The 23,306-nt window shown below is 39.7% G+C and overlaps 1 protein-coding gene across 2 annotated transcripts; it reads left to right on the top strand.

Annotated features, from left to right (window-relative positions):
• Positions 1-1,303: 1,303 nt before the first annotated feature.
• On the top strand, positions 1,304-23,306 carry asz1 (ankyrin repeat, SAM and basic leucine zipper domain containing 1). 2 transcript variants are annotated; one of them, XM_035525594.2, is made up of 14 exons: positions 1,304-1,423; positions 1,577-1,676; positions 1,845-1,967; positions 5,880-5,994; positions 10,774-10,885; positions 11,342-11,476; positions 11,828-11,949; positions 12,076-12,148; positions 15,858-15,914; positions 17,533-17,645; positions 19,030-19,135; positions 19,879-19,992; positions 21,806-21,962; positions 22,891-22,993. In XM_035525594.2, the coding sequence occupies exons 1-13, from the start codon at positions 1,316-1,318 to the stop codon at positions 21,911-21,913; spliced, it is 1,386 nt and encodes a 461-aa protein (XP_035381487.1). In that variant the 5' UTR covers positions 1,304-1,315; the 3' UTR covers positions 21,914-21,962; positions 22,891-22,993. The 2 variants fall into 2 exon arrangements, with proteins under 2 accessions (XP_035381487.1, XP_026859806.2); XM_027004005.2 differs by lacking the exon at positions 21,806-21,962 and having other exon boundaries at positions 22,891-23,306.

Here is a 23,306-nt window from a genome sequence, read left to right on the forward strand (position 1 = left end):
TGGAGGGCTCTTGTTGATGCCACTTCTAAGCTGACAGTTTGCAAAAAGAGTACGGACCGCTCGTCGTGGCAACACGTAGTAAACACGTCCTATCGCTTGAGAGCCGCACTTCTTTAAATCAAGCAATTTCAAGAGGATACCATTTTTGACTTTTTACTCATTCAAAAAAGTGTGCTGATAGCAAAAACACACAATCAAAACTCAACATCACAAGCACAAGGACCCATCAATAAATCACATTTTAAAACTATGCGTTTGAATTTAAACTATGCTGTCGTTATGTACTTGCAAATCTACTACTGTATGGCTTCACCAGATATGACGTCGATGATTGGCTAGAAAACTGTACGGATAGTATTAAAGTGATATGAAATAACAGAGACAGTTATTATAGCTCCAGCTGATAGACTATTAATACATTCAGACAAGTACAAAAGCCAAGATGTGATATTCCATGACGGTTTTTTTTTAGGACCAACCACACGCATATATTGATAATAACTACAAACGCTAGTGCTGCAGTCATTGCTTTGTTTCTTCTAGAATAGTTTATTGTTGACACTGGACAAAAATACAAAAATCAAGAGAGATGGTAAAAATGTTTAAGGAAAAAATTAGGCTAAATGTCTTCACATTTTCAGGTGTCGGCCAGAAATAATTTTGCATGTAGGTGTAGTTTGAGTGACTAGGTTTCTGTTTTAAGGGAAACCGTTTGAGTAATTTATGATCAAATGAAATTAAGCCACACTTCCCAAATTTGACTTTAATGTTATTACAACACTTGCCGTCCATATTCTCTCTAGCAGAATCACTTCTTCCACAACACTCGTTTCTTTGGACGCATATAAGATTTGCCCATGCCATGAACCGCTTGACTTGGCCACGTGGTGGCGCTGTTCAAATACATGACAAACCAGATATCTCTGTGAAGCAGAACCTGCACTGTTAATCTTGCAAACACAAAGGGGGAACGATTGCAAATAACCTAGATTGAGTGTGACACTATATCTGATTAAAATCTCTTGCCACCAGTTTCCTTCAGAAGTATTCAAGCTAACGATGTGAAACGTTGCTGCTTTATAATGACGGATGTTAGGGTGTGTTGGGTTATAGTAAGCTGTCCATTATTTACTATAGTGAAATTTTTAAATGATACAAATAAATTGTTTTTTTGGTTTTTTTTTTGGAATACAATAAAAATACAACGGAAAAGCCGCGTCTTGGTGAATCTGCGATATTTTGTGGTTCCCTTTCAAGCACGTCGGCGCGTCAAAATAACCAAAAAAACGCACCAGCTCAAACGGTTACGTACACCATGATAAACAACATCGAATATGCCTTTCCTGCAGGTGACGAAAGTGATGAAAATAGTGATGAATGGGACATTGGATTTTCCAGTTGTACCAAGAGATCAGATTCTGAGGTAGCTAGCTATATTCAGAATGATCGATTTGTCCGGTAACGTTGTGTACCTTCCACACGAACTATTCGCCGTGTGGCTAACGTAATATTTGACCATTTCTGACCGCTGGCTAGGTTGGTTAGTTATCCAACAAATATAATCTTTGTGTTGCAGGTATCAGGGACGACTTTGCCCGTTGATGACAACGTGTCGGCCTTAAAAAAGGCCATTTCAGCCGGGGATGTCGATCTCGTTCAGCAGCTGCTGGACGGCGGTAACGTCGGGGATTTGCAGTTTTGCTAGCCAAGCTAACTAACGCCTGCTAATTTTGCCAGCAGCCGCTTGAAGAAGCATACTCTCACTGTGATTTGAAAGGGGGTCGCGGTTTAATTTGAGTTTCGTGGGAGATTATGGTTTGAAATATTTCACACGTTTTTGTCAGGCGTGGATGCAGAGACTCGCCTGGGCTTCGACTGGACGCCTCTTATGTGTGCTGTCCATGTGGCACACCACGACCTTGCAGAGCTGTTGCTGGACCACGGAGCCAACGCGAATTTCAGCAGAGGTATCAAACTGCTTTTTTAAAATTTCTTTTATCATGTTGCTGTAATCCTGCAGTTGGAATTTAACCTGTTTTATGACGTGTGCTTCCCGGGCAAATAGTAATCCTTTATACAGTCTACAGTAATTGTGTAGAGTGTTAGCCTAATAGATAAAGCCCTTATTAGGTTATTAGGCTAAACGTATATAAATTACTGTACTTAGCAGTTATCTTGTTGATGTATTTTGCTATGCAACCACAATCCTTAAAAGCAAGTTGACATTATACCCATTAAAAAACAAATAACTTTAAATCAAAAGATGGCACTGTGTGAGCAGTACAAAGCAGATGGGAGTACAGCAAGTCCGCTTTGCACATCCTTAAGGGTGGCGGTCAGACCTAGCATCTTTGGTTCAATTAAAACGAACCCTGGAGCGCATCCTCTGTGCGGTTCATGAGAGCAAGTGAGAGTGCTACATTTTAAACTCTGGTGCGCACCAAGACCCTTTGAGCAGGTCCGCTTCCAAGCAAACTATGGTGCAGTTCGTTTAATGTATGAACAAGGTGTCACAAGATGCCACTCTAAACGCCTCATTATAGAACGGAGTGGTGGTAGTGAAAATGAGCTGAGGGCAAACGTGCAGCACTGAGGAGGTAAAATGCATTAACATTTGGTTCAACGAATGTAACTACTTAAGAAAGAAATGCACAAAACACCCTGGTTATTCAAAATGTACTTCTGCATCAGAGGAATTCTTTGCATTGTTGCCTGCTTAGGCCTTTTCCAGTTCTTCCTAAGTTTAACAGGTGGAACTACCACCCCCACAAGTGCATTTAGCCCAGCGTAGAACATTGTTGTGGTTCGGTTGGCATTAATCACAGTTCTGAATATGTACGTCGCGTTCAGATAGGATCTGACGTATCCATTTGAATTTTGTTTACATCTTTTGGTTGGATGGTAAATATGTCAGTGTGAGAACTAAGCCAACCAAGAATAAAAATCAACAGTGTATCATTTTCTGCTTTGGTCTGGACCAGGGAAACCAAACAACAAATAAAAAACTGAGCTACAAGTGTTTTCTTACCGGTCATCATCCCTTACCTCAAACAATGCAATATGGTCAATGCCAAGAGAACTGGAAAGGGAGACTAAGAAAAAATTGTGGTGACAATGCAGAAAAACCCCCCCAGCTATTTTCATGCTCACAAAATTGCTAAAGTATTTTAGAAGTTTATATAGTTTTTTTAACTAACAACATTTTTGTGTTTAGTTTTTAGTGGGCTGGCAACCACCCCACCCCTTTTAATCTACGCATACGAAAGTGCTACACCTCAGTGTGCAACTTGGCTACAAGCTAAGATCATTAAGTTATTCATATAAAAAAGGACCCAAAAACCATATACACATAATTTTGCTTTGAAAATTGCGGACTGACTGCACATCAAATTTGTGATCCCTTTAAGAAATCAAGTTGTCGGGCATGAGCATTCACTGAAAAGAAATCAGCACTGAGATTGAAAGGAAGAGGTTCACGACAGGTTTTATGGTCACATTTTTCATGCCGATTGGTGCTGAAAAAATGTAAAATAAATAAATACATTTTTTTAACAAAGACATCAAAAAACGATGCAAAAAACATCAACGCTCTGGTCAAAAATATATTTGTAGTACAGTTGTTTTGTAATTATAATGATAAAAAAATATTTAGTTTTAAACGACACAAAAGTCATGACTTTCCAGTAGCTATTCGGGGCTTTTTCACGGAGCTCATGTGCAATGACAGCTATTGGTCATATGTCATAACAGAGGCATGGGCTGACCGAATTATGTATACTTTTCTGTCTGATTTTATTGTCTTTTTCCAAAGACAATCATGCACATTCAAAAGGTAGTGGGGACAAAATCAGCCATTTCAGAAACAAAATAAACACAACGTAAATTACGCCTGCACATGTACACCATGCACATTGGGCTATAAATTTGAAGATTTGAATCTCTTGGGACATTTCAAAGACACAGAAAATATTTAAAACATTGTGAAGTTTTAAAAAAAAGCTTATTTAACCATCAGAGTAGTGGCATATAAATTTTACACAGATAACACAGCTAATGGTTTTAAAGTGTTTAACAGTGTTTGAGACACACCATCGTTTAATAGTATTTCAGTGGTAGCCATTGCACTAAGAAAATTGAGTTAGTGGTGGTGGATCCAATTATTCCAACAGGTAGCCTGCATCCAGTTGTTCTTATACATAGCAGGCTAAGACCTTGAAGCATCTCCTTACTTGCTAGCTAGACAGCTCTGGTTCTGTTGAACCAGGGCAAAAGTATGACAAATCTAAATATAGTTCAGGTAACAGAATCTACCATGTTAATCTTCTGCAATTTACCATGTTAATCTTAGACATTCACTAAGGATTCTGCAGTGTCGAAGTTCTATTCATTGGTTGATCATTTTGATGGTAATTAATTTTGAAGTAAATAACATGGTGTGTGCTAGTCACTATAAAAGGCTATAAAAAGCTTATCAGGTTTTTTTATTCTACAAAGTACTCCGATTCAAGTACTCCAAATTCATAATTAACACAGTGACATGGAAATGTGATGTCCCCTTTTGAACTCAAACTTGGAGCAGTTCTTTGCTCTGTGGAAGCCAGTGGTAGGTAGCATATGTGGCATATCTAACTTCACCAGTACATATTTCACAAAAAGTGATTGTACAAAACACTAAAATATGCAGAAAATATTTGTTGAGAACACACTGGAAATGGCCTTTTAGTCAAAACGCATTTGCCTGATTGTGCTAAATATTGATTATACTGTTGTCTGGCATGAGGAGGGGAAGGATGATGTTGCCCTGGTGTTGCAGCAGATGTCCTTCCCGTGTCTCCATCTGCTTCTCTGAAGTTCTTGGCGATAATGGGATTTTTGCAAAAGCTGCAAGTAAAGAACCCTTTGATATCAAACAGAAAAAGCATGGATAGTCATGGATAGTCCCCCTTTTGGGGGAGAGTTTGTTTCTAATCAATATGTTCTATATTGAAGTAGCCACATGCACATTCTCTTAATTTAAGTCCATTTGTCAGCTAAAACAGGCAAACAGGCTTCAGCTGACATTGCTTAATGGCCCTGACGCAAAAGAGGTTCTATTGAAAACATGCAATTAATCTGCTGGTGTGTTTTCAGTTTATACATCACGTTTCTGTTACTTTAAAAAATTAAGCGCATGTGTTATTGTCTGCTAAATCGGATGTTGGTGTAGAGTGAGTGAAGCAACTGAGACAGTTCCACCTCGTCGGGTGGGGAGGGGGATGTTAGCAGGCCGACCAGAGCTGCAGGCTTTGGAAGGAAATAATTAAATGTGAAAACAGCCGCCGCTTCCTAGCTTCCCAGCCTGTGTTCCGCTTGGAAAGTGAGGAATGCGGGAGTGATTGATAATGCCGGTACACAGAGCGTGATGCTGCCGTCATTGCGTTGGCCCAACACTGGCCCTTTATTTATTTACCTGCTCAGCTGCAGACGCAACCAGACTGGGTCTGTGTCCCACCCTTAACCAGCCCTGCTGGTAGTCTAAACTGGTGTCTAATCTCAGCAAATAAACCTTGAGCACAACACTGTCTCCATGCAGCAGCAACACATCACAATGCCAGTATCCAGCCACGTGGCCAGGTCTTAAACTTTGGGCCTTTGTGCAACATGAATATTTTAGTATTTGGTTGTTGTTGCTCTACTGTAAATGCATTAGTGTTGATTTCATTTTCAATAAATTGTCAGTAAATATGCAGTTTTGTGGTGCTGTATACTAATTCATCTACTGGTAGTTGTAGCTGTACTGTTAACTATATAGAAATATATTTTTAAATACTCTTCATTGGAACTGTTTGCAAACTTCTCTTGATTTTTGTCTCCTCTGTTGTCTCACCCATTGTACACAGATCATTATACCGTGCTTATGGCTGCATGCACAGCAAATTCAGCCAATGAGGAGAAAATTGCCAAGTGTGTAGCCTTGTTGCTGAGTCGGAATGCAGATCCAAATGCATACAACAGGTAACATGCACGTGTGTGTGCGCACACGCACGAGTGTCTACACTCATTATCAAGTCTGTAAGAATCACTGAGCTTGCCTCTACAAGACTCTGCTCCACTTTATTTGAAGAACATATCCATATATCCTCTTGTGGGACAGATTGGGTCTCTGATTAAAAAATAATAATTTTTATAAACATATTAATGGTCTTCCAAAATGTGGGGGCAGGATTAAAAATATTAGGGGGACAGGAATAACACTGATAAAGTATTTTCAATACATTTTAAGAACTGCAGTAATTCCAAAAATTATTGATAATTTTGGTCATGAAAACGGTGATATTACATTCCTATTGTTCTGCTATTTCTTTCACCTACACTCACTGGCTTCTTTATTAGGTATACCCATCTCACAGGTGAAATTTTGTGAGTGACACTATCTGTTTACCTACATAATTCTCTGCACAGCATTAACACTGGTATCATGGTAGTAGCAAGTGTGTGGGTGTTGAGCTGAGCTGGCACCTCTTTATAAGGCATAGATGTGTTTTTAATTTTTTTTACACATGTATGTGTTGCTTTGAAATTTTGACAGGCTGTTATTACTTGGGTTAAGACTAGACTGCTGCTGGTCTGTGGTTTCTAACTACATATTTTCAAGGTGTACCTAGTACATAGTTGTTTAAAATAAAGTAGATGGTGCTTTAATGGTCTCAGTTGTTAAAAGACAAAGGATTTGGAGATCAACAAAGTCAGGTCCTTTAATTTTACCATTATACAGAGAGAATGAGGCCTACAATTTGTAGTGTACACTTTACAGTATGACCCCAGGTGTCCTCTGGTTGATTTCAGATGGCCATGCACACTAAAGTTTAATGTCCAAGTCATGTGGGCTTGTGATGAGCCATCCCACGAACCTCTGAATGCTAACTTTGGCCAGGTAGTGTTAGAGAAAAGCTGGGGATTGTGGGCTGTTTTTGCATCCATGCACAGTAAGCATTTCCCAGGCCAGCCGCTCAGCTGCTCATCATCTGCTTCCAAAACTGTGCACAACCCGCAGTGTCAACAACTTTGTTGCTCTATTGACTGGCAAGAAAGTGATTGTATCCTGTCCAGACAAAATATTTAAAGAGCGGTAACAAGATCCAGAGGGAAGTGTGTAAGTGATTGGGGGGCGGAGGGGGGGGTGGAATTGTCAAACATTGCCCCTCTCCCCAGTCTTCAGAGGGCTGTGCACCTGACTGGCTGTGGAGCATCTCTATAACTGATCTGGTAAGCAAAATGCAGTATGTCCACAGCACTGTTTCCTGTTTAAAAAAGAAAAGAAAGAACGGAAAAAAGCCTTTCCTGGTTTGGTGGTCTGAAGGCCTGGGGAGTTGAGGCTTGGGGCAGAGGCCGGATGCTGAGGTGCTGTGGCAGACAGTCAGCTAGGGTTTCTGGGACACGGTATGTAAGCTGTCTGAACACAGTCCCTAAGCATTTTATTTTTCTGGGCTCTCGAAGGAGAATCTCAGGTTCTAAAAGTGGCTTTGTAACTGACATTTGGTTTGGCTGTTTCTGGTAGGGCTGGGTATCAGTTGATACTGTTGTGGTTTAATAATATTGTTTTGAGTGCTTGTTTCAATAAATCTTGTGCTATTTGATGGCTATTGCTCGAATATCTGGACTGGTGATGAGCTGACTAAATTACATATCTATGGTAGTGTAATTATTTAGGTTTTTTCTTTGTGTAGTGTAGTAAAAATGACACAACATTTAAACTGAATATGCAAAAGAATGTATGTGTAATGTAACTAATGTAAGCTATTTTTGGAAAATGTATTTTGTAAATAAGATATGTCATATCCTGCTTTAAATAAATATTTTAAGACAACATGGAATAAATTGACCTGAGTGTCAAAGTATCAGTACTGAAAAAAGTGTCAATGCTATCTGACCCTGGTGGTGGTGTCTTCTCTTCTGCAGTCCTGTCTTACTCATTTCCCCGATGTTCTCCAGCGCCTCCCTGTCTCCATCTATCAGCCACTGCTAGATTTGCTCCTCAAGCCTCTGCTGCCGGCTCATCTTGCCCACCCTTTCTGTCCAGTACTATGGGCACCACCATGCAAGTTATTCTAACCCAGCCAGGTTAATTTGCAGTTCATGTATGCCTCCTACCGTTATCAGAAATATTTCTAGCCATTAGTGAAATAGGCGTGTAGTTTATCCAGTGTTCCCGTTTTCTGTGAGGCTGCTCAGTGCTCCGTGTCATGTTTGTTTTTGCAACAGGTTTGTCTGTCAGATGTCACTACTGAAACACAAATCAAGGAACATATTGATTTAAATTGCAAATGTTATGATAAGCAAGTTGGCTGTCAGTAGCAAACATTTTATAAGGTTAGTGTGGATTAGTCTTTTGCTTCATTTTATGTTTATCCGAAAGTGGGTTATAGACAAATCAGACTTGAGCCCTAGCTCATCTGATAAAAGGGTAGTGTTTGCTTATTTTTGACTGTAGGGGTAATGTGTGAACATGGAAGCTGTAAACATTGAAGATTTGCCTTGTGGACCAGAATGTCTGTCTCTGTGCATGTAGCACTTTTTCACATAGACTTCAAATGCTATATAGTAAAAATGATAAATGGAAGGTGCATGTTTCAACCTACAGAGTTTTTTAATATGGTAGGCCTATCTAGGTACTGATGAGGGATGCATCTTCCTCAAATTTGCTGGTGGCGACTTGATTGAGAATTGTTGGATCATGATTCTGGGATGCACCACACTAAACAGGCTATTGGAATAGCTGAAATAATAGCTGATTGAATCAGTACTACATTTGAAAACAGGTCTGGGCTAATTAATCCCGTGGTATATGCTCTGAAGAGCATGTGATGAAAGCAGCTCCAGGAAACAATTATTTAAAGTTCAGCTGAAAACCTTGAGTTTTACATATGAAGGGGGGGGGGGGGAAGATTTAGCATATTTGCTTATTGTATCGGTTCCTGCTAATCGTTATAGATGGGATGTTTGTAATGTTGCACACTACAAAGCAATTTTATTCTTCTTATTCCCTAAACTGTACTTTATGGGGAAAACACTGATTCATATTTCTTTTCATAAAAAATGTAAACAATTTCTTTTATGAATATTGTTTGCTACTTTTTGGTGGTAAAAAAAAAACATATTGTTCCTTTAACAACTTTGTATATTTTCAGTATTTTTACAGATGTCCTATAGCACAATCTTAATGCAAAGGAACATAAATACAATATTTATTTGTGTATTATATTGTGCAGTCCTTTCTGGAACTGAAGGCAATGATGTCATTTGGGGATATAAGATATGTAGCTTGTGCTGTCATCACCCAAATTTCAGTAGCCCAAGAATGAGAGAGTTTGTTTCTATGGTTTGCTTGTCAAATCTGGGATTTATCCTGGGAATTATGTTATTTTTCATCCTTGTGTTTTGGCATCATTGTTATGATTTGTTGGTCAAATAAGAGCCGGTAATGCAGTTAATAGTATTTTTCATTTACTACTTCATTATTAGTACTTCATATAAACCAGGCAAATTTTTTAAGGATTATTATTGAGGGAAAATTGCCATTGTCTTTAACTGTTCATGTACTGATCTTAAGTTGCATAGTCTTGAAATCATTTAGTGCAGCCAGATATGAACAGGCCCCGAAGCCACAGTCCAGTGAAACGCTGCCCCACGTGTGCAACATTGCCCTCATTATGATGACGAGGCTAAGAGGGTTTCTGATGAACAAGGATATGTCCTTTTAAACCTCTAGTTAAGATTCATAAATTAGAGATTGTGAATGAGCATTACGCGTATGCTTCATTTACAACTTGGTGTAATTATCCTCCATCACAATTCTTAAAAGGTGGAATATTGTCAGTACGGTGTTTGCCTTGTCTGGGATTAGGTAATATCCATTCAGCAAACTTCCGCATTGTTGTAGGTCCCCCTCAGTGACAGAGAAGGACACCCTGGGAAACGGTCCACATTAGCCATCACACATTTGTCACAGGTTTTGATGATGGAGAGGACGTGCATTCCCAGCAATAAGATAGTGTCACGTTGAAGAATAATGGTGCCCTTCCTCACCTGTACATGACAGGGTAGAACTCATCATGCTTGTAGGCCTCTTCTCTGGGAAATGTCAGTTACTGTGATGAATAGCTTAAAGACTCTCCCAAAAGGTCCATGCTACAGTGTGTGCACAAATACACACGCACACACACACACCTTAGTATGGTGCTTGGCAAGAGGTTCTGCTTTTCATCATAGTCCCATAAATATTACATGCTCTATTCAGTGGCCTCACAAGCACTCTGTACTCTGATAACAAAGTTATTCTGTACGTGATGCCAAAGGAAGCAAGCTAAAAAATATAACTTTGCTTTTTTTAAAGACTTAAATCTATTCACTGTTCATCAGCTCAGTGTTTTTCTTTATTTGTTTTGAATAAAACTGTAGCATTTACTTTCTTAGAATGTGATGATGTAAATGACTATGCCAAAATACCTACTTAAATTTGATTATGTAGTTATTTCTTCACAGGGATTTCTGTCAGATTGACTAATTGACATGTTTGTATATTAACTTTGTGTTGAACTGTACCTGTCTCCAGTAAAGGACTTGCATTTAGCCCATACACATTTTACCTAGAAATGCCATCTATAAACCTACAGGCAAACCTGACAGAAGGGTAAAATCAAGGACCTTCTCACGGACTGAGGTCCATCTAGCACAGTGAAGCTTCCAAATGTTTTTTATTTGAGGTTCCCAAATTTGCTTGTTGTCCTTGTCCAGGAGCCACAGAACCAGCTTGATGCTGGCTGCCAGGGATGGCTACTGTAAAGTGATCAATCTGCTGGTATCCCACCGAGCAGAGCTGAACACTCAGGACGAGAGTGGCCACACGGTAGCTATGATTAGCTGTATTACAGCATTTCCACGCACAAGCAGAGACACTTCCTAGTTGGCATTTAGATGTTTAAACATCACCCACACTGCTTGCATAAGTAGACCTGCTAGTGAAATAGGACCTGGGAAGTACTGTGGAATGCATGGTATGGCTTGGCTGGGACAATCAAGGAACAAGCCAAAGCAAACACAGAAAAGTGCATTTTAAGGGTTAATGCATAAATCAGAAAAGCTATGGGAATGTCTTCTTCCCCCCCCCCCTTAGGCCCAACTATAGTTTTTGGGCTTTATTTTGTCACTGAATTCAAAATTGTAAAGGCCAATTACAATGTGTGCCATGTCTAAAAGTAGATTTCTCTAAATGGGAGCGATTGTGACTGCACTTGAAAGGTATCTTCCTTTAGATGTACAAGGGGCATAAAGTTTGGTATTTCAAGGTATTTTGTTAATCCAGGCACTTATGGTAGCTGTGCAGTATGGGCAAGAAAGGGCAGTGCTAAAACTGCTTCAGCTTGGAGCTGACAGGTCCATCAAAACCAAGGCAGGGAAGACAGCTGCTGACCTGGCTAAAGAACTCAAACAACCACAGGTATGTGACCTTTTACCTTTGGCCTTACTTCACCTCATTTATCATATGGGACATAAGCTTGAACTGCTAATAATACGGGTATCTCCAGCCAACTTCCAAATATTCTGCTTTGCATGTCTATTTTAAACCTGGTTTTAAGGAAAATTGTTTTGTTTGTTTTTTTTGTCAAATAATGTAAGGTTTTTGGAGAATATGGGGCATTTGTTTCTCGCAGGTGTGACGATTTGAGTTTTCACTTAATTGGCAACTATCCATGCAATTGTGAACTTGGAAGACATTTAGTGTTGGATATTACAGTTGTGTTGAAATGTGAAGGTGAATTAGTGCAATATCAAATAAATGTGTCCACAGATCTCAAGGATTCTTGACTCCTCAGGAGGCTCAACTTTTAATGATGGCGTGCCTTCGAAAACTGAAACGGAGTTTACATTTCTCAACCAAAAACCTGAACCTCCATGTGTCTCAGAGGAGAGGTACTCTGCACCTAAACCTGGCTGGCGGTTGCTAAGGCTATAGTACCCTCTAGTGGTGATGAAAAGCTGACACTAATGGGTGTAATACTGAAACCATGGTCTGGTTCTTGCACTGATTTCTTACAGTTCAGCTAAGCTTTGTGATATTGAACTTCTGCTGCATGGGCTGAATCTGGAATACCTCTCTGATATCATGAAGGTAAGCAAACTGCTTAGAAGGCCTCAGCGGAATTTATTTAAAGTTCAGAAAGTTAAATCACAAAGATTACAGTGCAATTACACTTTATATAATCCTTTTTTTGGTAAGTTGTTAGGGCTGCTTTCTATGCATCTTTGCACATGTAAATCTGTGTGCAGACACAGCAACAGATTTGACAATAAGTAATAATGACCCAATAATTAGAAGGTCTCTAACTTGAAACTCTGCATTTTTCCTGTGGATATTATAATAGTGGATTTGTTTGACTTGTGCCTTTCTCGCTGTTCTCCTTGCTTCCTCATTAAATTGATGCTGTCTTTCAGTGATGGAGAATGATGGTTGATTATAGTGTGGAGAGTGATACATGAGCCTTTCCATGGAACTTTCAACTTTCTTCTTGTAGCGGGTTCAGCAGTTGTTCTTTTTGCCATATCTTGTTGGGCATTGTTAATGACAAACCTAAACTTCATCCACTTCTCCCACTCTGTGATTATCCTGTGAGGAGGCAGTCATTGTTTTAACATTTTTATTTACTTGGATTGTAGCTCAGTTTGAATTTCTGGATTACTCCCTGTGTATTTCATAGCTCAGATAACAGTGGAGAACCCCAGTCTGACAAGATAAACTTGCAAACTCCCCACCTAGTAAAAATCTCTCCTCTTAGGGTCTGACAAACATGATGGGTTTTGCTCTCTCCCAAGGGTAAAATTTGACCAAGAGTTGCATATTTCCAGTCTTGGTCTTTGGGAAAGGATCCCTGAAGTCCACATCAGTAATGTAACCTCGTTCTTTAATCTCTTTTGTCTGGAGAAATCAAAATGGCTAGCTTGTATTTCTAACAAACCAAACATCCTTTGACATACTACCATACGTTTTTCTTTATTTCTGGCCCCTTCACAAATCATCTTTGTCTTGGACTAAATCTGCTTTATCCAGGCTGGTGGGTAGTACTGCACTCTATGTTAAAGATTTTTGGTGATGTAAGCAGCAGTCTATCCTGGGTTTCCGTAGAGCTGAATTTGGATCTGGTATCACATTCATGCGCCCTTTCCTATACTTCACTTGGAAGTGCTGTAGCCTCAAGATCCATGTGGTAAGCTAGGATGTGGTTTTCAGAGAATTGAAATCCTATAATAGTGCAGCATGGTCAGTGTATTCCACAAATGGTTTTCCCTCCAATTAGTAATGCCACTTTTCTACAGCCCACACCACTATTACAGTCCTTTTCAGAAGTGGAGTATGTTTTTTCTTGTTTTTTTAGCCCCGTCTTAGAGTCTTTTAGACTCTTCTTTGATTCTTAGAAACATAGGCACTGACCTTTTTTCTTCTTTGTCAACCATTTGGGGTCAGCACAGTTTTCAGCCTTAATTTGCTGGCATCTGGGTGTACCTCAGAAGATTGGAGAGGATCTAGTTAAGGCATGATTTGAGACTAGTTAAAGAGCTGCCTTCAGCTTGACTTCCTTTAATTAAAGATGGTTTAGAGGAGCTGCCCAGTTAACAAAACGAAGGTGATACCACCCTACCAAGGAACTGCTGTGAAGCAGCAGATGTTTTCTCTGGATCTGCTTATCCATTTCATCTGTCACATGTCCCAGAAACTTTAGTTTGTCTAAAGAAAGTAACATTTATTTAGATTTAAGTTGAGCTTTATCATGTAGGATGGGCATTGGATAAGCATCTTGTGGAGTATTTGTATTCAGCCTACGGTAATCAACACAGAATTGTGTACTTCTATCAGGCTTGGGCACAGTCAAAACGGGTGAAGCCCACTCATGGTTCTATGATACCAGAGTCTGTGTTTTTTTTTTTGTTTTTTTTTTTCCATCTGTTCTAACCTCCTCCTTCATGGGTGAAAACCAATATACTCTGGACCAGTCTGGTATTTTATGTTGTTAGGACGTTGTTTGACCATACTTGTTTTTCCCAACTTCTCAGTGCATTCTGATGTCCAAGCTTAAGAGATGTTGCATTTCTGGAGGATGACTCCTTAATAAGTCAGTCTTAACACTATTGAAGGACTAACTCAAGAGACAGTCACATACTTGTAAACCCATGACTCCTTATTTTTGATCCAAGACAATTTTCCTCCAAATCTGAGACTTTCAGATGGATTGCTGACTGGCTCAGGAAATCCGATCCTAGCACAAGAGGAAAAATTAACTGGTCAGACATAACATGTATATCTGTTGTCAACACAAGTTCAGGGTTGTGCCACTAAATATGTAATATGGACTCTGTTCTGATGTATGATGTTTTCCATCTGCAAGGACAAAAGATCCGTTTGAAGCCAGGTCCCCTGGCTTTGTCTGACGCCGCTGCTTGTGCCTTAAAGTGAACACACAGCCAGTATCCAAAATCGATTCCACTTGGTAATGCAGTATCCGAATGGCAACCTTCAATAATGGAGGAGATTTGGACAGAGCTAATGATGGATGTGGACACCAAAATCCAGGTTCTTTAGACTGAAGGGTTGGCTTCTTTTTGCTTCTCTCCTGAGCTTCGAGTTGGTTTACTTTGGCCTAGTATTACGTTTTAGAGATTTAGTCCTTTTTAACCGTGGGCCTAATCTTGACCCAACTGCTCTACTGTATGCACAACTCCTCTCGGACTTCTAGCCAATGCATCATTTACAGTTGTTCAGAAACCTTCTGGCAAGTCAACCTTCTACTTCAAAACACAGGGCTCTGTAATCAAGCAAAAGTCTGTGTATGTTGGTCATGGTTGGTCCTCTAACTTTTATCATGATGTTTGTAGGAAGAAAAGCAGCCAAAAGATGTCTCTTGTAGCCAACACCGATATTATTATTATTTTTTTTTTTTTAAATTTCAAATCCCCCCCCCGCCCCCGGCCATCCACCAGCTTCTTTTAGTTCCTGTTAGTATAGCATGAAGAGGAGCCATAAGGGGATAATCCAAGACATCAGATGTATCTCTCATCTCATCTCTCCAAATGTGGGGAGTTCTAGATTAATAGGTGATTTTAAGTAGAATGCTTGGGTATTAAGAAAGCTTGCCACTCTTCAGCATGAGTTGCAGAGGAAAAGAAATTGTTGATCTGGTGCTGATCCGTCTCTTCTCTGAGAACTACTTCTGTTGGCTGCACTTTCCTTTGATGTTCTAAAATCCTTTTGAAACACACTTGGTTTTCAGTGTTACAAATCAGTGATCAGGCCCTGCCATTTCAGCTTCAAAGGGATCTATATCTCCTGCAGCACACTGTGCTGTTTTCCCCTCTCCATCTCTGTCTCTATCATCATTGTCAATATACAGCTCATTTAACAATGTTTATTTCAGCAATTTAACCAGATTTCCATAGGTGACATCAGGCCCCGTGACAAAAGGTGGGAGATTTCTAAAATCACCTGCACTATCAGGACTAGGTCCTGCTTCAACCAGTGCTTTACTTCAATAGAGGAATAAATAAGAAGATCCCTATTACAATTCATCTCCATCTCCATCTCCTGCCCATAACTATATTAACACAAAGAATATTATAAATTAACACACAGTTCGCAGTTCTGATATTAACACAACATAAAATGGGATACTTATGACACACATGAGAATTGCAGGTATCGGTGTACAAATGTGTGCATATATAGATAACATCCACCAATTCTATTAGGTAGCAGTGTCACACAACTAATATAAAGTATATTTTGCTGTGCTGGTATGGTTTGTTCTAAAGTCTATGTACACCTTTGTCAGGAAAATGACATCACCTGGAGCTACTTGTTGACAATGGAAAAGGAGGACTTGGAAAAGGTAAGCTTACAATAAATGATACACCTTTCCTTTCTCTGGTGACAAAATGTGAACAAGGAGGTGCCAAAAACCTAACAATTAAAAGTCTAATATGCATCACCAAGCTCCAGTACAGTAGGTGATCACCATATAAAAGCTGCATGCCACACCTTGGCAGTGCATTCAAGGAACAGCCTAAAGCATCAGTGGCTGTGTGGTTTATGAGTCTGGGACAGATCCAGTTCAAAGAACTGCTGATCTGCGAGCTCGGTGAATGATGGAGTGTTATTGTGGTGGCTAAGGCACCCATTGTAAGCATAAGGAATGTTACAATATCCCTTGAGGACATTTGCTGTAAGCCTTCACAAGCAGTCTTTCCCAGTGGGAGCTTTGTTACTCTACACAGCCAGCTACCACATAATTCAGCTACATATCTGAGCTGAAGCCAGACCATAGTTTTGGGAATAGCCAAGATGTCCTTGGTTCTCATGCAAGAATATTAGCTAATCATATTATCTTAACCTCCCTGTACTCTTCATGAGGTAGGTTTGTGAGAGAATGTCGGATCATATTCAGCATAAACTGGTATCTAGAAATCTGTGGTGAGTGACCCACGTCAGCAGTTTGGATTCCACCTGAATGCACATGAGTGCTCCTGCATGAGAACTGTGAATTGGAGAGTAATACATCTAAAAGTGAGCTTGTCTAAGACATTTATCAAAATTACATCTTGAAGTAAAAAGAACAACTTTGACTTCAGAGAAAGAGATCCTGCATTTATAGATCAGTATTCAAAAACATCAAATTTAAAATGTCAGTAGTTTAATCTGTAGTGTAAGACCTGCTGCACAAAGGAATGGATGAAATATGCTATTGACACTCACCATGACTGCTGTGAAAAAGATTGATTGGTATGAAATTTGTTTAAATAAAACAATAGTAAGTCTCACCAAGAAAAGTGACTCATGACTAAAATGGCTGTCAAGGGGAAGTCTTCCTCGTGGGAATGTTTGACACAATAGCTGATGCTGCGCTGTCAGACAATGCAACAGAAAATGTGACGATCAGTGCCAGCATTACAAATTGCCAAATGACTTGTTTTGAAAGTTAATTTGTCACTATGTATGAAGTCAGTGGGCACTGTGTAACGTTGTGGCTTGCCTCAGTCTTCTAAAGGGCCCAGCACCTCAGGCCTTCGGGTTGAGCAGAGAGGGATGAGCAGTTATTATGGTGGATTAGATGCGCTGTAACTTTGTAATATGATTATTCACAGAACAGAGTGAAGAAGTGTATTGCCACTGTTAAATTACTTTTATGCTTAAGTGAAAATGCTGGGAAGCAAAAAATAGTAAATGCAGCAAATTCTGTTAAATTGCTCATACAAGCAACTTCCGGATGAATGTGATCCTATAGTGTGCTTGCTGTAATTGGACCCCTGTCATTATCTTGAATTAGACTTTATGCAATAATTTATAAGACATGCTTACAAAATGTATGTTGTAGACAATCTGCAATCTTTTATTCTGTGAGCATATTTAAATTTTGTTTAACATAATTTTGTCAGGATTTGCATCTCTTAAGTGGTCTCATCTGTCCTGAAAATGACAATAGCTATTGTAGTCTAGCTGTTTCTCTGCAGATTGGGATAACAAACTCTAAGGACCAAAAGAAGCTTCTTAAAGCAATTCAGGAGATGCACCTTGACAAAGTGGACCTGGACACCATGATGCAGCTAAACAACATTGACAATGGGTAAAATTCATTTCATTAATCTGAACTAGTGTGGTTGAGGTGTGTTTTTCTCTATCTGTTGCCCAGCGGCATCTGATCTGGGACACTAAGTGCCTGTCCAGAGTCTCAAGGGAAAGCTTCCTGCCAAGTCTGAACCTCCACCTTTAAAGTTCAGAGTCAGATTCTCATTGTCTGTTCTCACTGTCTACATTAAGGCCTCTGTGGAAGCCTGTCTTAATGGTTTAAGCTCTAGTAATGATTTGTAAAGTGAGGGATAAGCATGTGCGATTTCTTCGTTCTCCATGTTTGGACTGATGACTGTGAGCAGTTGGCCCAACTGCCGTGTCTTCACTTAATGAAGCTAATCAATCAGTGATGTTCTTTATTTTGAGCTGAGGATATACAGTAAGGGCACAGGAACATGCACTAAATTCTGCTTTTAAATCCATCCTTGATAGGTAGTCTATAAACACACAGTAAATGGATATAGAGTTACTCCAAAATTCATGGCGAGGGTTGATTTTCCTGGCTAATGGCATGTATATAAACACGTGCCTCACCATTTCAACATCATAAGTTACCTGTTTGAAGAAGCAATTTCCTTGAAATAATTTACACTCTAATTCTGATATTCCTTTGTAACTAATGGGAGATAAAGGTTGGGTATGAAAAATATAGGATGAACTCGGACCATAAAGAAACTTCCTTAATTTGGATTTTGGAAGGGGCTGGAGCTGTTCTAGGGACAGACTGGCCCGGTGGCTCTTACCCCACACTTAGTCGTCCTGTGAGAACCTTATCACTCATTCGGTCAAAAGAAAAACTAACAAAGCGACGCTCGGAGCCAACCTCTCCATCCTGAGGGAGATAGTAACTCCACCGAGCCTGACAGTGTTTACCACAGCGTCTGACAGAGTGTTGGGAGAAGAACACGGCTGCTTGGAGAAATGCTCTGGTAAGATAATGCTGTCGACATCACCAGGTTTGTGGCAGTCATTACAAGCGTTTGACAAGGTGAGTGATGGAGGATGTGCTTCAAGAATTCTGTCTTTGAATTAAGAATGCCGTTCATCTTTGATGAAGCATTTGCATGTGCTTACTGTTTCATCACAAATTCAGAAGAGGGGTGATTGAGGAGAGCATGTAAAATCCTGCTCAGATTCTTATTGTCTTAAATGTTTCTTCATATTGCCTTTTTCAAAAGCCAATGCAATTTTTTTTTGTTTGTTTGTTTGTTTGGATTTTTTTAAGGCTGTGCAGTTAAAAAAAAAAATCTCAGTAAGTGGACATTAGTGTAACTGCACATTTTAAACCCTTCTTGTCCATCTTAGGATGCCTCCTCATGTGTTATATTCAATAATTCCAAGTTCTCCTGAATGCTTTTTTTTTTTTTTTTGTGCCACAGGAGTGAAGAGCTGTATAACTTCCTGATTAGCCTGAGGCAGCAGTGCTGTTACCTGACTGAGATGGTGCAGGATGTCATCAGAAGGTTCCCCCGCAGTCCTTCTGAGGTGCGCTTCTACTCTCGTGGGCTGTGCTCTTCACTAACGCTGATAGTCCATGAGTGTGCCATGCAGTCTACATACGCTGCAGTTTAGCATAAAAGGGAGTCATCTACTTTCAGTTAGGGCAAAGTAATACAAACAAAAACACTTTTAAAATTTAGACTGTGTAACAACAGAAAAATGCAGTCTCGTATCAAACTCTTGGTATTAAATTGCATTAAATTTCTAATGTTGAATTAAGATTAGTAAAGTGTTTTAAGAGGTTACCTGTTGAAAAGGTGTTTTGCCTTTCAAAAGGTAAATCAAAATGGCATCTTTTTAAGTTATTTACCGATTACATTTTTTTTCTGTGTACAAAAAGTAGCTATCGGAATTAAATTGGGCCAGTTCTCTTATGATTTAAGTACTGTGTGTTTTTCATGACGCAGTGCTTTTATAAGTTATTGAACCAGTACTACTTTTGAACTAGTACTACTAACTATTTAGTGTTTCTCTTCTTCAAAAATGTTTCTTAAATTTATTTTTTAATTTTACATAATTATAAAATAATTAACTACTTCTGCAATTCTCATCCTAGCACTCCCTATAAAAAGTGTGCAACCTATTGTAATACATATTGCATATCATACCTAAAATTGTTAATTTTATCTGTATTGCACAGTCCAATTCCAGCTAAAGTTGTAAAAGCTCTAGACAAAGTGTCTTTTTCTGTGCTTTTTTTTTTTTTTTTTTTTTTTTTTACTTAACAGCTTGTTCTGACGTGGGATCCGAATAAGGAGGCTCAGTCCATTTGCGCAGAGCTAGTGGTTCAGACCAGAGACCTCCAGAAAGAAGTGATCTGCCTCAAGGACCTCCTCAGCAAGGTCAGTGACACTCAAGGTTCTGAGCACTGCAGCTCTGAACTGGCAACCCGCTTGAGGCCAGGGGCTGACAGACAGAAGGCTTTGCAGCTCATAACTCAGGAAGAGCGTGGCATGCTGGGGGGGTGGGGGTGGGGGGGTAGATGCAGGCAGCCTGCCCTACGTGTCAGCCTGGAATCTGACAACAAACGGGGGCCATGTGGACAGGCTGGCAGCATGCCAAGAGGAGATGTGAGACGATGTGGTTTATCTTATCTGCTAATTCTTCACTGCAAGACCATGGAGGAGCTCTAAAGATTTGTCCCCCAGGTTCATCTTGCCACAGCAGGGCTGGTATAGTAAAATTTACCTGAGATGTGGTTGCCTTTTGCTGTTCTGGTGGCCTCTAAGACTATAACAGTAAAACTGTGGATAAAGACAATCGTGGGTTTTTTTTGATAATATATTTCATATTCATTAACTATATATATTTGGGTAAATATTCAACGTTTAAATATTAAAATATGGGGATGGGTGATTTAGTTTCATTTTATTTCATTTCCTGGCAGATTGGGACGGACATTTCACCAGCATGAGCAAAGCCATGTTTAAAGAAACACTCAGTTTGCTGAGTGTATTTGGTTATTCAGAGTTTACAAAGAAAAAAAGGAACAGTAGAAAGAATTTGCAAATTAAAAAAAAATAATCACATTACTGTGCAGTTTTTATTATATAACTGTCAGTCAACTGTTTCTATGTGACAACATTGTTGGTGTCATTGAGCTAAAACTCCCACCCTCCCTCCCCTCAGTAAGATGATTAGTTATGTACTAGCACAGTGATGAATGGGGTAGATGGATATACATCCATCCAAAACATTGCTAGTCCACAGACAATTAACATCCTAGTACATGAAACGGCTGACTAGTTTTGGCATACACAGTTTTTGCAATTTAGACTTTGTTGGATAGAGGTGCATTGACTGAAACCATACTCTATATGGACAACACCGCTTAATTATTGAATTCAAGTGTTTCATTCTGTCCCATTGCCACAGGTGTATAAAGTCAATCACCTAATCATTTAGTGTGCCTTTACAAACATTTGTTTAAAATAAAAAAGGTCACTAGAGAGCTCACTGAATTCCAACCTGGTACTGTAACAGGATGTCCCCGTTACAGCAAGTGAAATTTCTCCTCTCCTAGTTATTCCATGATGAGCTGTGCATGGTCGAATGGAAAAGTGGAAGCACTTAGGAACCACAGCAACTCGGCCACATAGTGGCAGCCCACATAAAAATTAAAGAGCGGGGTCGCTGAGTGCTGATGCATGTAATGTGTAAAAGTTGCCAATGCTTCTCTGACTCAATATCTGCTCCCTAACCTACTCCTGGTATTAACATTAGCACAAAAACTGTGTGCCTAGATCTCCATGGCATGGGTTTCCAAGGCATGCAAGTCTTGCGTCACCAAACACAGTGCCAAGCATGGGATGGAGTGGTGTAACGCAAGCTGCCACTGGACTCTGGAGCAGAGTAAATGTGTGCTTTGGAATGATGAATCACACTTCTCTGTCAGGCTGACAATTCTTTAAAAAGCCCAGAAGAGTTTATTGAGATCCTATGGAAAGGGAAGAACATTACAGTGCTTTCTGTATTAGGAAAAAAAAGACTTTCTCAGATCATGATAGCTAATCACTAATCTATTTATGGACAATAAGTGTACACATGTACATACGAGGAAATGGCCATAATGTTGCTACATGTTGTGTGCATGTTATTGTGATTAGAGTGTTTTTTTTTTTTTTTTTTTATTCTGTTATGTCTCCCTGAGTGAAGAAATGGTATGACCTCATGAAGGACATCTCTAGTTTAAAGATGGACTGGGGACAACCAAAGGGGGAGTTTGAGCCCATACCTGTGGATAGAGAGGAAGAAAGGTCTTAGCAGCTTTGCAGACCCAGACCCATTTAAACCGGGATTGCTGTAATCCATGGTAATGTATCAAGAGCTAGAGGTTGGCTATGGAGATAATGTAGCCGTGCATTCATGTACTGCTTTGTTTTAATTCGTCTTCACAAGTAATAAATACTTCATTTGTATGTGTGACTTCATTAAAGTCAGGAGCACTGGGAAAACTGGAGTTGTCCTGCTTAGTGGTTTGGGGGCCTTTGAGCCACTCATACATCTCATTCGTATAGGGGGTTCAACACCCTATGCCACATTCAGTTCCAGTTGCACCACCATGCTCCAGTGGAGCCATCATGCTTGTCTACAAGCATGATGGTAAAGAGGTATGATTTGTTGGAAGGCATAGTTAGCATAGACTTGGTTCTTTGATGCCTGAAGATCAATGCAGTGATCTATGAGAATACCTTAATGTAATAAGAGACCAGGTTCACGCATTCCTGGTTATCGTCTACTGCCAAAGTTTTCAATAAGATGATGCTCACTGTCATCGTCCAAGGTTTGCCTAGGAGTTAAGGAACATAGAAGTAAAATGACCAAAAAACCTGTACACCACAGTCCCCTGAGATCGATCCCATTGATCATTTTGGGATGAATGAACATGGCATGCACCGAAGGAAGTGTCCACCAATCAGCCTTGGGCAGTTGCATGATGAGTTCACATCTGCATGCTCAGCTTTAACGCTAGAAGCATGCAGGATCTGTCATGAATCACTGCCACTATATGGCGTCAGTTATCAGCCAAAGGAGGTCTGGTGCACTTTTCAGCAGGGGCTTCTTTCATCCTGGTTAATTAATTAATTAATTAATTTTATTTTTTTTTTGATGGAAATGCAATCTGGATTTTGCTAGTGGTACTGTTTCATACTTATTAGGATATTAGGAAATGAATTGCATCTTAGGAAAGGATTAGAAAACTGAATATGACAATGTGATTTTATGTTGCCGCCTCTTAGATGGATCCCATGGAGTTGTCCTTCCAGCCACCTGTTCACAGTTCACACACTAGCAGGAGAACGCAGGTCCTAAAGAAGCTTGCAGTGGGGATGTTTGGAGCAGCACTATTGCTGCTGTGCTCCCGAGCAAGGCACGTCAGTGTCTACTTCTGAGACTCATTTCACGTTTGTCATTTTGAAAGTTCTTTGTTTTAAGTTGTTGCCATCATTCCTTTTATGCTTTTTGTTGTTGTTGTTGTTGTTGTTGTTGTTGTTGTTCTTATATTTTCTATAATGGAGATATTTCAAAGTTCAAAACTTAAGTACATTATGATGGCTCATTTTGTGTTAAATATGCAGTTGGTCATGTTAATCACTTGGGATTTATTTTCTTAAACCATGTACTTACACTTAAATAAACTTTCCAGTGAAAGGCA

Source organism: Electrophorus electricus, chromosome 6 (genome assembly GCF_041902795.1).
Source record: "Electrophorus electricus isolate QZ-2024a chromosome 6, ASM4190279v1, whole genome shotgun sequence".
Taxonomy (NCBI): domain Eukaryota; kingdom Metazoa; phylum Chordata; class Actinopteri; order Gymnotiformes; family Gymnotidae; genus Electrophorus; species Electrophorus electricus.